A 15930-nucleotide genomic window follows, 5' to 3' on the forward strand; every position below is an offset into this window, starting at 1 on the left:
GCCAATCTGTTCAGCCAGGCTTTTGAAGACTATTTGTTCATGCTTCTTGTGTGGCATTAGTTTCATACTAAATGTAGTGCTCCACATTTGCATATGTGAGAGAGAGAGAGAGAGAGAGAGAGAGAGAGAGAGAGAGAGAGAGAGAGAGAGAGAGAGAGAGAGAGAGAGAGAGAGAGAGAGAGAGAGAGAGAGAGAGAGAGAGAGAGAGAGAGAGAGAGAGAGAGAGAGAGAGAGAGAGAGAGAGAGAGAGAGAGAGACCCATGGCAGGAATGACATTTGAAAGAAGCACTCATGCTGGCACAGTTCGAGTTGCTTTATAGGGATTGGCAAAATGATACACACACACACACACACACACACACACACACACAAGCCTCCTGGATGTTCAGGGCAATCTGTCCATCTGTTAGTTTGTCAGTTGCATGTTATCTTTAGTAAATGGGGTTAACAGCCACCGCTGTGCTAAGAGCAACAGGGATAACAAGTGCTCGTGCCAAGAAGAAAGACCGGCTCGAGCTGAGAGAGCCGAAGAGACATCGGCAGTAAGGAACAGTGTGAGAGAAGGAGGACACATTATAGAAAGTGTAAAAATTCTCTGATTCAGGTCCTTTGATTGAGGATAATGGTTTGCTACCCTGCTGAGTTGTTCTGCACTGAGCCAAGAGCAAGAAAAATAGAGAGAGCAGGAGGGGGGAAATGGGGCGCTGGAGTTGCTGAGAGAGACACAGAAAAAGAGAGGTAATTTATGAAATGGCAGCAGGATGAGGTAAGAAAGGTGGTAGAGGGCGGAGAGGGGAAAAGGGAGTAGCAAGGAGGAGAGCTGAAAAGAATAAAGTGTTAAAAAACACAGGTAAGGTGCAATTTATGAAATATAAAGAGGGGTATTTTCAGATTGCTGACCCAGAATCAGTTTTTTTTGACAATCTGGTTCATTTTAGGAGGCAAATGCATGCTTTTTGCTAACTAGGTGTACACTAGTTTTTGTAGACTTGAATATGCAGTTTATTTCTGAGCTCATCTTCATGTAGAAGCTGAATTCTGCAGCGTTAATTGGAGTCAAAGCTGCTACAAACAGAGAACGAAACATGTGTTGGCACTTTGGATATTTCTGCGGAGCTGTGGCAAACACATAAAAACAAACTCATCATCAACATAACTACATCCGTTTTGCTTCTTAATATAGTGATATTACAAATGTAAAATCACCTCTGCCACTTGGAACAACTAAATGTCTAACATCTTTCAAATGAACTTCAAAAGTGACTGCTTGTGCAAGAATCCATTTAACTGCTACATAACATCTTTGCATAAACCCATGCCAAAGAAATCACTTACACTTTCTGTCATAGAACTTTAATTCATGTTAATTTACCATATGGCCCATTTTTGGTGGAAAACTGCCATCTATTAACCTTAATATGCATAATCAAATCATCCTGTAGTAGAAATCTCACCCCCACCTCCTCATTACTGCCCTTTTTCCTGCTGAGCTCAGCGTGCTGCTGCTCTTACTAATGCTCAGTCAATTACTACTGCAGGTGCTGAGCCTAAAAATGGGGTGGAGTGTGAGTGCGTGTGTGTGCGTGCATGTGTGTGAGTCTGTATTAGAAGTGCGTTTAGGGTGTTTTTTCTTTGTGTGTTGATATTCCTGCACTGTGTTTTTGCCAAAGAAGTTCTCACAGGGAAATAAGTCAATAAGTGTGGTACAAAAGCAAAAACAAAAGGGTCAGAGGTCAAAAGAAAAAAAAAGGAAACATTAAAGCAAACTCCAATTGCTAAAGCCTGAAAAACCATACTTGCACATAAAAATACATGCAGGAGATAGACCGGATATCTGCATGACACGATAGTGTGGTTTGCTGGACGAGAATTTAAAGGTTTGGAACACTGAAAACGTTTTTTAATGAATATGTCTGATTATAATAATTCATTCTGAGTTTTTCATGCAGGTTGAATATGAAAATAGTCTCCTACACCTATCTGCTGCATTAACTTGTGATGAAAAATAGACTTTGAAATGCTAGGATTTGACAAGCCTGACAGATCTATGTCAAGCGTTGGCTTGGAATCTTCTATCTCAGCTCGCGACGGGGAAGGTTGTCATTGTAGCATCCAGGAAACAGCATTGAACGTCTCAGCTTGAAGCTAACTGTTAGCATTAGCAACTCAACCACAACCGCAAAAGCTCCTCCAGGCGTTAGTTGTGGAGATAAAACATCTGTGTTGCAGAGCAAATGGAGTAAGTGGTAGAGAGGTGCTGCTGTTATCCAATCTGAGACGAGATGTCCAAATATCAGGAAACGTGACTCCAATTCCTGTTGTCTGCTGCCTCTCTCCTTCAGGAGACTTGTTTGTGCTGATTCTCAGGTTTTAGTTTTAATCCTGCTTCAACACACCTGATTTCAATCAGCAGGTGATGAAACCGGCTTCCACAGAGCCTGATGAGCTGCCGAGCAGGTGATTCAAACGAACCAGGTGTGTTGGAGCAGAGAAACCACTAAAATGTGCTTGATACTGGCACTCCAAGGCCAGAATTGGGCCCCCCTGTGACGTATGTTTATGCAATCCGATAAAGTCTAAGTGAAGGCCTGAGTCGCAGTGAAAATGTAATGGTAAGATTATTTAAGGAACTTGGTGCTGATAAGAGTTGTGAGCGCACATGAGATTGTCTTATAAATGAGAAAAAGCAGAGGGAAACATTATTTGGTGAGTGTAGTAAGAATGTATTAATGTCATGGTTTCCATGTTTGCCACCATCAAGCCACTCTCATAGGCTGTGATGAGCTGAATGGGGTCTTAATAGACCTAAATCTATCTTAAAAGGGTATAAACATTTCTTGTATGTAAGTTTTCACCATCCGCATCTCTTTGATATATGCTGATTTGTAAATTATTGGTCAATCTGTCTGCATGATGGAGAGGTGAGTGGTCAGGTGGACATTAGAGCAAAGTCCTTGGGCCCCTGTAGGAACAAAAAGAAAAGAAACTCAGACAGAATATTGTGAGACAGACACATAAAGAGTGAGATAAAGTCTCAGCATGCTTTTTTCCTGTGGTTTTAATTGGACTGGGCTTTGCGGGGCTGCTGCTTTGTCTTTTTCTCATTAACAGTACAAATTAAGAACTTCACAAATCTTTGTTAGTCTGCTTAGCATATTCATACTGGGACTTTCAGTTCAGCCTCCTCTACTTTTAAACACTCTTCAGACAGAGCAGAGTCATTGTTTGCTGCTTTAGTTTTCATTGGCAGGCAGCGTGCGCCCTTTGTTGTGCCGTGAACGCGGTCTTTGTAATGGAAATAACAGCAACTTCCAACCACAGTTTGAAAAACCAAAAAAATGAACACACTGGACTTGAAGTTTTACATCAAAATAACACACACACACACACACACACACACACACACACACACATGCAAAACCAGGCATGTCTGATCTCATGACCAGCCATTTGTTTTATGTGCCTTGTGTAAACTATAACACGCAAAAGGCACACTGAAACACTGCATCGAGCTCCTGACAGGACCTATTGTTTGTCCTTGACATTTTCATGCATTTGATGAAAGGCTTATATGAAAGGGCCATATGTTGACATCACAAATCTTCAAATGTAGTGTGTACGCTTTGTTCCCCTCTCTCGTGGCTGACTCGAGGGGCTTCTGTGCTTTGGAAGGACTTGTTGTTAATCAGCCACACGGCTGCATGTTTGAGATGTGTGTGAACATAAATAAAAACACAAAGTGGCGGCTACAGATGAAGTGGAGTGGGCTTTCACAGCCACACTCTGTACTGTAATGTGACACAACACTGAGTGGTGTATTCCTAAATGTTGGGTCATGTTACTTATGTATTACAAACTGTCACTATAAAGTCTAATGTCTGTTTGTTCTCTATTGCGCACATTTTTGTTGTACTTTCTCATGCACCCTTCACATTGGATTAAACCCTGTTTTAACAATCTAAATAACCTTTCAAAACAAAGGTGGATGATGGAAATATCAGAAAACTTTCCATGTAAAAGCAGGTAAAAACCACGACACTCTTAGTACTTCCCAAATAGGATTCTTTTTGCCATTTTCCACATCTTCAAGCTGCTCTTTATGTCTAAAGCACATTCCCAATGATAATTGTATTACATGACCGTGGTAGCACCTCGCACTGGGCCCCATCCTGGCACTTTGGTCTTGATACCACATCAGAAATCCATCAATGTATTAGAGATTAGCACCATTGTTGTAGAGTGATATCAGGATGAGATTGTTCCCTAGGTGTGAGGCCAGCGATGTCACTCCTATTTCAAATTCTCAACAACAAGCTACACAGATGTGCACAAGCCCCACATGAAGGATACACTACTACAACGGCCACCCGGAGAATCTGCAAAGACAATCAGACACATAGCACATTTTTACCATCATAGATGGGGTCTTTATGTCATGTGAAAGGAGCATGTGCAAGACTAGTGTTATTACAGTCAGATACTGAAGACTCTGTTTCTTTCACAGTGCATGTGAAGGCAGGGACATGTGAAGTAATCGCTGCTCACCGCTGCTGCAACAAAAACAAGATTGAGGAGAGATCTCAGACTGTCAAATGTTCCTGCTTCCCCGGTCAAGTCGCCGGCACCACTCGAGCGATGCCCTCCTGTGTTGATGGTAGGTTTCTCTTTATGTCTGTGTTTGCATATGTTTTGAATGCATTTGCACATTCCCTCTGCCTGACACATACCATTCTCAGTTATCTACTGTTTTCGCACTCATTAGTTTTCCCTGTGTGTGATAATAGGGTTGGGCTCTAGGTCCATTATTTCAGGCAGAGTGCCATAGCTGTGCTTACATTATGACTCTGAAAGAAATACTGAACTAATGTATACAGTGCTGTCTGACATTTACACTGCATTAGCAGCAGCCTATTTGTGTCTGCTGTGGGTGCAGCACGTCAGAGGAGTCAGTGCGAGTTCATTCCATTGTCTAATGTTAGTTTTTCCTTTTCAGCAGTCTGATTTATTTAAAATATAGCCTCTGCAATTCATTTTGTTGAGTCAGAAGACTTCTAAAACTAGAAGATACAAAAACAAATAATGAAAATTTGAAATTACAACATTTAGCAAACAGAGTTGACATTTTCAGATGAACGAGGCAGTCTGCATTTCTCATTATGCTTCATAAAATAATTTTTATAATGGTAAATTGTAATTACAAATAATCTTATAATAATGAATTAGAATCTGAAGAACCATATCCATATATATATATGTGTGTGTGTGTGTGTGTGTGTGTGTGTGTGTGTGTGTGTGTGTGTGTGTGTGTGTGTGTGTGTGTGTGTGTGTGTGTGTATGGATATGGTTCTTCAGATTCTAATTCATTATTATAAGATGCTTTGATTCATGGAGATGCTCATAATACCCAGAACAAAAACAAGAAACTCCTCTGTCTGAAGTGGTCACAAAGATCAGTAATCAGCAGTAAGAACTAGATGCTCAAGAAAGAATGAAGAACAAGAAGAAACTATTTTTATATTGCGCCTCTCAAGATAAAATCCAGAGGTGATTCATAAGAACAAACAAAAAAATATTGCACATGAAACAGATAGAAAGTCAACACTTCCACATCACCTCTTTCACATTGTGTTTTGTTATCATGAGGTTTTTCTAGCCTTTTTAACTTGATAATCTTACTGTGACCATGCTGTTGTATTATTTTAATCATCTTGGTGTTTGTGATCCCAATTTCAAAACTCTGGGTTTTCAGACCAGTTTGTTGGACTAAAATCAACATTTATTCCATGGAAAGTGAACATCAGATACAAACATGTCTGTAAAGAGTTTACTATCAAAGCGTACCAATTAGCAGTTTTCCTTCCTCTTTTCTTGTAGCCTCCATTGTAGCCCAGAAATGGTGGTGTCAGATGCAGCCATGTATGGACAGTGAGGAGTGCAAGGTTTTACCAGACCTCACTGGATGGAGCTGCAGCACTGGCAACAAAGTCAAGACCACAAAGGTTGGTGTGCACAAATTTTGTGTGTTTTTCTGTCTTTCCTGTGTTCTATCCTCTTTAACACGTTTCCCTATTGCACCAAATAACTAATATCTTCCTTACATCACATCAACAACTGCTCATCCAGATCCAGGTTGTGGGGGGACAGCAGCTGTAGCAAGGAAGCCCACCAGCTTCTTCAGCAGGACCCCAAAGCATTTCTGGAACATCCCAGTATAATAATACTTTGTGGAGTTCAGGTCTAACCTACTGCACGTCACGAGGACCAGACACCTCTTTTGTATAAAGACTGAGTGGTCTCGAAAAGGCAATCCATACCATACTTCTCGAGTTCCCCCAAATCTACAAAACACAAAGGATTGGTTAGTCAAACTCCCATGGCCTTTTCAGCAGCCTAGAAAAGGTCATGAACTAGTTGATGGTTCCATAGCCAGGATGAAAACCATAGTGTTGCTTCTCAGTCTGACATTCTGCCAATGACTGAACCCTCCTATCTAGAACCTCAGTTTAGATCTTTCCTCAGAGGCTGAGGAGTGAACCTCAGTATAGATCTTTCCTCAGAGGCTGAGGAGTTTGTTCCCTCTGTGGTTTCTTAAAAACAGGCACTGCCCCCAATGTCCAAGGAATGTTGCAGAGGCATGTTAGGTCAGAGAGTCCTATAATATATAATGCCCTGAACCACCAGGGCAGATTTCATTTATACTGTTGCGTAGATGTTTGACTGTCTGAAGACACTTCTGCCCCCATGACCGGTCGATCTGTCTCCAGGTCTCTCAGCTGTGGTTCCTAATTGGATTACATGTTGTTTGGATTGAGGCCCTCCTCAAAGTAGTTCTTCCACCACCAGACTGTATCCTCAGTTGACATCAGCAGCTCTTCATCCCCACTGTAAACCACATCATTCTCTTTTTATCCAATATCACTCTTTTTATCTTCTAGTTCTCATCTCTTTGCTTCCACTTTTTTCCTTTTGCTTTTTCTATCTTGGATAACATCAAACATTCTCTGCAAAAAATAAGGTCATCAAGAAAAGGAGGAATAATGCACACACACACACACACACACACACACACACACACACACACACACACACACACACACACACACACACACACACACACACACACACACACACACACACACACACAGGCAGAGTTACTAAACATGAAAAGTTTAAATTCCCTTCACTCTCACTTGCTCTGTTTCTCCTTTTCTCAATGGCATGCCATCTGACGTGATGTAAAAAGAACTTGTCAAGTTGAATTCACGATAACATCTAATGTCCTCGAACAGTTGTTACTCTCACAGTCCTCCATAATACAGTTTGTTTGGCATGTGGTACAGCCCCTTCTTCCGGGATTTTCTTGTACTCTGAAGTTTTGCCTGGTTTTTATTCTCAGAATGTGTGAGATTGGGGAGTTATGTGGGTCTACGATATGTTCCAACAGCACCTGTTGACTCTTGGGTTAGGGTTGCTTCACCTGAGCAGCCTCTTTTTGTGCTTTGTCGCTGGAGAAAATTTTGTGTGAGACTCACTTCCTGTCAGTGTTCAAGCCTCCATCCTTCTCCCTTCCTTCTCAACTTCCATTATTCATGGCTGGGTGCAGACCTTTGTTTTCTCCCTAAATAATTGATTGAAGGCGTGGTCAGAGGAGACTCAGGAGTGCATCTCTTTGAGTGGAAGTGAGGGTTGAAATGTGGCTCAAGATATACAATATACTCTTTCTCTGCAGTTGTGACTTTCTCTAAAAATCACTCAAAGGCTGTCTCAAGAGTGCTGGAAACAAAAACTGAATGATTAGGGATGGCGTCTCTATTTGCTTTGCTCTGTTCACATAAACCCAAGCAAAATGAAGAATGTCCCTCAAACATGTATATCTATATTTCAAATCCTATTTACTGTAAGCACACCTAACCAAAAACCCATTCCATCCCAACCCTAACCCTAATTACATAAAAAGAAAGTGTAGCTCTAGAGATAAAGAAATTTCACTATTTCATAGATAGACTGATTTGATATGAAATATCTGTACTTTGTACATTTGTGAGGGTAGTTTGGAAGTTACTTGATGTATCGTAGCTCAAGTGTTTTATTTTTTTCATCCCCAAAGTGCGCATTTATAAATTCCTGCACAAGATCAAAGCAAACCAGTGTCAGCCGGGCATCGCATTATCATCGACTCCGTCAAAGCTCAAAAGAGCACAAATATTTGCTGTCTCCTGCATTCAGATCTTTGATCAATGAGCTGCTCTGGTTCATTCTTGTGTGTTGTGCCTACATTATTTGAAAGTGTTAGCTGATGTGTTTGCCCGATGATGAAAAGAGTGATTTTCCTTTTTTCTCTCCCTCTGCTCTGGTGTTGTACGCTGAGGTCAAGATGCACAGGCATCCAGATCAATAGCATCGAGCATTCTCTTATAGTCCCATTAAGGCCCGCTCGTAAATTGAAATTGACGATGGAAGCAGAAGAAAGAGGATGAAAGAGGGGGAGATGTGGGAAGACACAGAAAGGAAGAAAAATGCCGGAGACAGGCGAGAGAGGAAAAATAACAGGTGAACTGGGAGGAGGAAAGTAGATGAAAGACAAAAAAAACCTTGAAAACTAAGTCACTGAAACTAGTCTTCCAACAACAAAAAACAAAACAAGGATCTGACCCTCTCTTTTTCTCCCCCTGTCCCTGGCAGGCAGAGGAAAGGAGGAGAGTAGGAGGAGAGGAGGAGGGGACAGTAGACAGCTCGATCAATGCCAAATAATATCATATGGATGAGCTGACAGACATGGTCACAGTGCCAAGCCACTGAGCTGTCACGGGCTGCAAGGCAATTGTGTGCAGATGCACAAAGAGTCACATTAACAGACAAATGAAAAGGTGTCATGTCAGCAGTGCAGGAGTGTTTCAGCGGCTGAACAGGTGCAGCAGTGTGCAGGAATGATAAAGCATTTTAACAAGAACATAGTCTGCAAGCATATTTTAAGAACACAAACAGTAAATCAAGACTTTGTGCAGCTCAGCAGACCTTTTTGCTAGAGTATTAATAACATTTGAATTATGATTAAAGTAAAAAAAATTGCAAATATTACCGGCAATGCTACCTGGTTTGTGTATAGGTGTAGTATTACTGTAGTCAAAATCATGGTTCTTCTTATTTGTGGGTGGCCAAACGTGTCTCTCCATACCGCCAAAACACTTGTTTTCCAATTGATTTGACAAGTTGTGATTGGTGGATATAAAGTGCAAAAATCTTTCTTTTTCCTTCAGAGAGACTTTTGTATTTGTAAAATTATACATGATTATCATCTTACCATTGCAAATGACTTCCTGGACAGAATTTATGATTAGCTAATGGCTAGCAGAGTGCCATTGTCTTACCAAAGCCCAAAGGAATAACGACAACTTGTGCAACATTATTATAACAGTTACACCACCGTCAAACGTGCTATTTATTTAGGCAGATTGTTTTTCCTGCTGGACGTTGCGCTTGTTTGAACCAGACGTGTTACCTTTTGCTGCTGTTGGGGATGTTTTTGCTTGCAGTCATAGGATAAAATTTGAATAACCAGTTAATGCATAATGAACAGCACCATTAAGGTTTTTAGAATATTTCCACCAACCACAATGACAGGGTGGAGATTGGAGCTGCTTTAAGATGACAGCAATACACTGGTGAATGTTCTCAGTCATCTAGGTCATGCTGATCCAAGTGGGGTTTGAATGAAGGCAACTGGACTTCTTTTGGTTTCTTGAAGACGTTTTGCTTCTCATCCGAGGAGCTTAGTCAATTCTGACTGGAATATGGCAAGCTTATAAACTCTAGCTGTCTGTTGTGATAGTTTCTACTAGTTAAGCAACAATAAGAAAAAAAGAAAGAAAATTATCTTTTACATCAAGATAAAAATCTCTAGGCACTTCACAAGAACAAATATTTTTAAAATATACAACAACAAAAAAAAAGAATAAAAAATATAACAAAGAGGAAAAGTAAGACATTCATTGTGATAAAAAATTTTAAGAAAAAGAAAAAAGAAATTAACTAAGAACGAGGGAAATCCGTAAATCCCGGGAAAAGGCAGAATCGGCAGGAAGAGCATAATAATTAGTTGTCTATGATATTATCTCCAATAGTTTAGAAAGTAATCATTCACAAATGTTACAAAGAAAACATTATGAAATGTCTGAAAAGGCCTTTTAGCAACTCACTAATTGTGGCTTTACTCTTAGTAAGTTTACCTCCTGACCACATATTTTGTCACATAGTTAATTAGGTTGTTAACTAACGAATACACTGTTGGCATGGTGAATGTAACAGCAATAGGCTGGATGTCTACATGGCCACATGAATGGTCAATGTGTAGCAAAACATTTAAAATACAATAAAGAGCTAAATATGGTCAATACGGGCCCATGAGCAACAGTCGTACACTTGCTGTGTACATTACAAAGCAAATCCTATCTGTCTAAATTAGCTCTTATTGAGCAGCAGAAACTAACAGCACCTACAGGGATTTTGATATTGCACCTGAAAGCTCAGCTGGAACAGAAACATAAAAGTGTACATGCATTGCTGAACTGGCATGACAACAAACCAGCTGACTCTTTGATCAGGCGCAGTTGTTGGAGCCTTCTGCAACTTGAGCCTGAGGGATGGACCCGGGAAAGGTGGCCTCAAGCCATATAGAGTAGACACATTAGAGTAGTTTCAACTGTCAGCTTGAACGAAGATCTCTCAGCATTGGCTGGCCTTTGCTTTCTGTTATCTGGCACACCGTTTGCTGGCTGAACAAAAGAGACTCCATCAAGAAATAAGAGAAGAGGAAAAATATGTTGAGGCTGAAAAAAATCTCAACATAGCTCTGACTATCTTCCCAGGGTAGAACAAAGCTAGCAGACTCTTGATTTAAAACTCTGACTTGAAGGTTTTATAAGATTCATATTAATTTATTATTATCCTTCTACATCATGTTAGAAACAGATGAAAACATAACGACTTGAGCTTGTCTATGTAAAAAAATAAGCTTAAAATGTAAATAAGTAAGTAACCTCTGTTTGTGTAGCACCTTTCACAGATAAAAATCATAAGGTGCTTCACATTAAACACAATATAATGCAAGAAAATAAACAAATATACCATAGCGCAAAGTGCAGAGGATGGCTCAAGGATCAAAATTTGTGAGCCTCACAACCTCAGAAGCTGTTCCTAAGCTTTGTTGTTTAGACTTTGAGGCTGCTCAGTCTTCTGCCTGAGGGAAAGAGTTCATGAGCTGGGTGCATTGGGTCTGATGTTATGTTCATTGTTGGTCTTCTCCATCTATCTCAGTTAGTTAATATTGCTGTTTTTATGTCATCTGTCTGTTAAAAAGTACCCTGGTTAAAATATCAAGAGATCATTTGACTAAAACAGTCCGGAGCTGAAAGTGAGATTTTGTGACTTAAGTCTCCTTTCTATCAGATGTGAAAGCGACCTGTTATCTAATAGCGATGTTTTACCCGCAAGCTCCCTTCCAACCGGGAGCGTTTCAGACATGAAATGGGAACGAAAGCGTTCAACACAGCAGATCCTGCAAAGTCACAAAATCACGGGAGAATTGCATCACCACACATGGTTTCAGACGTCCACTCGATAACCAGAAAGGAGAAAAAACAGCTGCATGTATCCAAAGAAGGTCTAAGGTTTATTTTCTGTTTTGTTTACATCGGCTACAGGGATTCCACAAGAAATGTCATACTGCATGCGACTTTTATTTTTAAAGTTTTCAGATCCTTTACACTGATTTTGTGGTTGACTTCCTGTCTGCCTGGCTAATAGCCGTAAAATATATTTCACGGCCATTTCGCTGCATTTTAACGTCCGATGGAAAGATGACTTTATCCATGATTTTAATGCCCGCCACCTTTGTCTTGTGTACAGAATTCATACATATATTTTTTTTTCTTCTTCTGTTGTTTTAGGTGACCCGATAGTCCATCCCAACATAAACAGTAGGAGGAACCGATGGTGGAAGTTCTTTCACAACACAACAGACTTTTCATGATTCAAAGACCTTCACTAAGATGGATTTCTATGAACCGGTAAATGTTCATTTTTGTCTGAGGACAACCAGGACTTGGCAGCTGGAGAGACAGGACTCTTACCCAGCTAGCCATCAACGCTGAACACTTTCCTGGCTCTTTGACCACAGAGGACTACACTACCCACAATCCTTTAATGCTACTAAAAACATGAACGTGAACTATGACATAAGCATAGTTAGATGACAGTAAAACAATCTCTTTACAAAAACCTATATTCTTCATCTCTCTTTTTGGCTGACTTGTGTTCCAGATGCACACCAGGAATGAATGGACTCTGGATTTTTCAGAGGGACTTTTTATTGTTTTTCTTTTTTGAAGAATTGTTTATTGCAAACGTCACAACAAAAATGCTGTTCCAGAATGCTTGCCTCATGAAGTCTGGGTGACATATTCAAGTTTAACTGTGCCACATGCAGTCTGCTTATTGCTGTTGAAATGACTCTTAGATCTGGAAAGGGTTCTCCTTTCTTTTTATTTAAAACACTATAATATGTATTTTCCTTGAGTAGTTTGTGGCTCACCACATGCCATTTTTTTTAATTCAAATACAGTTTTTCTGTTTTGTTTTTGCTTTTATCCCACAAAGAACAAGATCTTTTCAGGGGTGAGGTTAGACTAATACAAAGTAGATGTTATGGTATATTAAAGCGTGTAAACGTGTAAAACAATGTCAAGGGCGCTACAAATAAAATTATGCTCTACTGGTTTTAATATCTGTGTTTTTAAAATGCCTGTTATAACAGCTATTGAGTACATGTGTCAGTATTATATGAAATGAATAAAACCTTTCAAAAGAAAAGTGTTTAGTTTGTTTTGGTTTGTTAAAGAAGCAAAACACAAAACAAACAAGTTGTTGAATAGTTGCAATACGAATAGAAGAAGGAGGAATGAGCCAACATTGACTATGTTAAAACCGTTAAAGGTGCAGTTGACTGAAAACCCAATTTTTAAATGTTTATTTCTGATTATAATCGGTCACTCTAAGTTTTGTCAAGCAGGCTGAACATGAAAATAGTCTCCTACACCTATCTCCTGCATTAGGTTCTGATGGAAAATAGATGGTGAAACTCTAGGATTACAAAATCCTCACAGATCTACATCACACTGTGAATTAGCATTCATGGACTCACCAATCTTGATTCACATTGGGGCCCTTTTTTTTGTTTTAATGTCTGGTGATCAACAGCAGATGTTAAAAGCTAACCATTGGCATTAGCAACTTCACCTCATAGCAGAAGCTTCTCCAGGCTTGTGTTATTTGTGGAGATAAAGCATCAATGTTGCTAGTCAGTAGTAGAGTTGTGTTGCTGTTATCCAATCCAGGGTGAGGTGTCCAAATATCAGGAAACAAGACTCCAAATTCTGCTGTGTTAAGCGCTCCTGTGATGGTACAAACTTGGCCCTGCAGAGCCAGGGGTTTGTGGGCTATTTTGTGCCCTGGGAACTGCCTGCAAGGCATTCATTCCTACTAGAGATCACTCCAAATGTAGTGATTAAACAATGAATCCACGCGTTTAAATTGAAGCAGGGATATGTCTAAAAGTGGGAATCTTGTGTGTCCAGGAGAGAGCAGAGTGCGTCTCTGCTAGTAGAAGCTAACTGTTAGCATTTGCAGTTCCACAAAATGGCAGAACTCCTTAAGGCTTGTATTGTTTGTGAAGACAAATCCTCCGTCTTCAGCTCACCTCTGCTCTGACTCACTTCTAGTTCCTGCATTCATTCATACTAGATACCACTGCAAATGTATTGATAAAAACAAGTGAACTTAGTCCTTGTAGCTAGAGCAGCCCTCACCCTCACACCCCACCCAACAACAAAAATGTAGTATCACTTATGAAAGAGCAATGAAAGAATTAGGACTGCACTTTGCTGAACTCATCCAAAGGTACGATTAATTCGGTATGTGTGGTAAATTACTAATTACTTAGCAGTTGTTAATAAAATAAATAATGTTCACTCCATGATTAAACACTAAATTGAGAGGAAATGTCTTATATTAATTGCCGCTTTGGGGAAATAGTTTAATTCAGACCAGACTGATGAGACAAATTGTTGCTGTCTTAAAACAACTTTTATCTCAAACATTGGTTGATGTAACTTTTTTCTGTACTCCATTATTCCACCATTCATTTCATATTACACTTTCATTTTGGCAGAAATTAGACTTTCCCTGCCAGAATGGCCGTAATATCCTTCACAGGTGACAACTTGCTGCTAATATTTGTTTATGTTAATTATCATAGAATTCAGTAAAAAACTGTAGGCCTATATTGTAATAATATCAGTGATGTTTGGATTTAAAAACAATGTTTCTGAGGCTGGAGATGTTATGAGTGGTAAGCAAACCCCACTTTCCCATCAGCTGTTCACAATTCCCAGTTCTGACAGTTGAAACCAAAACTAGTGTCTCTGATTTATGTTTCAAAAAGATCTGTTATTGGAGTTCGCTCAATCAGGATGTCTCCACTGACTAACAATGACTGTGTGATTGTTTCCTTTATGAACACATATGAAGTGTGGGTGTCATAATGTGGAAGAAAGTCTTTTTTTGTGTATTCACTGCATTGTTTGGCACAAAACTGTCCAATCCTTCTGTCAGCATAAGCAAAGTTTTATTCCGGACTGTTTTATTTAAAGGTTTGCTTTATTTTTTGGTTTGAACTGTGAAACGCTCATCTTCTCATAGACAGTGGGATCTCTCTGTTTTACAACACACCTAATGCCAAAGTAGCTTTTATTCCTTTATTACTTTTATTATTTAATGAATTTGTGTTAATTCCAGAAAAACAGGAAGAACAAATGGTCCATATATGTTGAGTTATGCATGGCTTATATAAATAACAGTGACCAATACTATAAGCACTGTAGATTTTATCTGACTATTCTTGGTCTTATTGTGCTGGTTAAACAGTGAAATGCTCCATGTCTTGAGGATCTTTACAAATTAGCCATTTTCTTAAGTTAACAATCAAACAAGTCTTAAATATGGCTACAAATACTGAAAATGAAATAAATGGACTGCTATGTTTCTTTCAATTAGTTTGTGTTTGCTATTGCTTTTAAAAGCAATTGTTCACTAATAAAAAATATGAAAGATTTACCTGGAGATACTTCTACAAGTTCAGCTCAGCATGTCATCCAACACATCACCAATGTAAACGATGGAGTGTTCATGTCTAAAAGTGTTTTTTTTTATAATTTTTTTTTTATTTCAGTGTTCATTCACAGGTAAACGTTCTTAAGAAATTGTGTTTGTTTAAACTAAAACTATAAATGAATGCTATGGGTATTTGTTCAGTCTGTCCCTGCAAACAGTCAATGTCATATGGACGTGCAGATCTTGTCTATATTGAGTCTGTCTGTCCAGCCCACGTCTATAGGACGTCTAGACAAGGTCTTTGCAAAATAACAGGAAAAAAGATTTCTGCATTTTTACCATGAGAATAAATGTTTTTCTTTTAATTACATCTTGTTTTTTTTATGTTCTTTTAATTTTTATTTATTTATGTTTTGGCCAGGAGAAAGATCGGACAGCACTTTAACCTTGAGTCCTGCTGAAAGTCTGTTGTAGCAAACCAAATCCTAACTGAAACATGTGTAACACTGTGTGATGTGGTCAGATAACGGAGGTGAAACAAGATAAAGCAGCTGAAGAAATTGTTGGATGTTTTTGCGTAATTTGTGACACACAAGCACAGATGTGCACTAATCTGCCAACGAAGCCTATTAGGGGTCACCTTACTGTGTCTGCATCAGAAGATTTCCACACACCATTGGTGCCATTTCCTTAAAAGATTAAAGAGAATAAAACCTACATAAAGATTCTCTTGAGTTCACACATGGGAGGAAAGAAACAATAAGT

The 15930-nt window shown here is 39.4% G+C and overlaps 1 protein-coding gene across 2 annotated transcripts in view; it reads left to right on the plus strand.

The window, feature by feature from the left end:
- The window catches only part of LOC107390930 (chemokine-like protein TAFA-2), a 137780-nt gene extending 122052 nt beyond the window's left edge, over positions 1-15728 (plus strand). For both annotated transcript variants that reach the window (XM_054745938.2, XM_015967942.3), the window contains 3 exons: positions 4505-4654; positions 5875-5999; positions 11946-15728. In XM_054745938.2, coding sequence (XP_054601913.1) covers positions 4505-4654; positions 5875-5999; positions 11946-11957 — 287 coding nt within the window. In that variant the 3' untranslated portion in view covers positions 11958-15728. The remainder of the gene's footprint in view (positions 1-4504; positions 4655-5874; positions 6000-11945) is intronic.
- Positions 15729-15930: the final 202 nt, after the last annotated feature.

Source organism: Nothobranchius furzeri, chromosome 15, assembly GCF_043380555.1.
Source record: "Nothobranchius furzeri strain GRZ-AD chromosome 15, NfurGRZ-RIMD1, whole genome shotgun sequence".
Classification (NCBI taxonomy): Eukaryota; Metazoa; Chordata; class Actinopteri; order Cyprinodontiformes; family Nothobranchiidae; genus Nothobranchius; species Nothobranchius furzeri.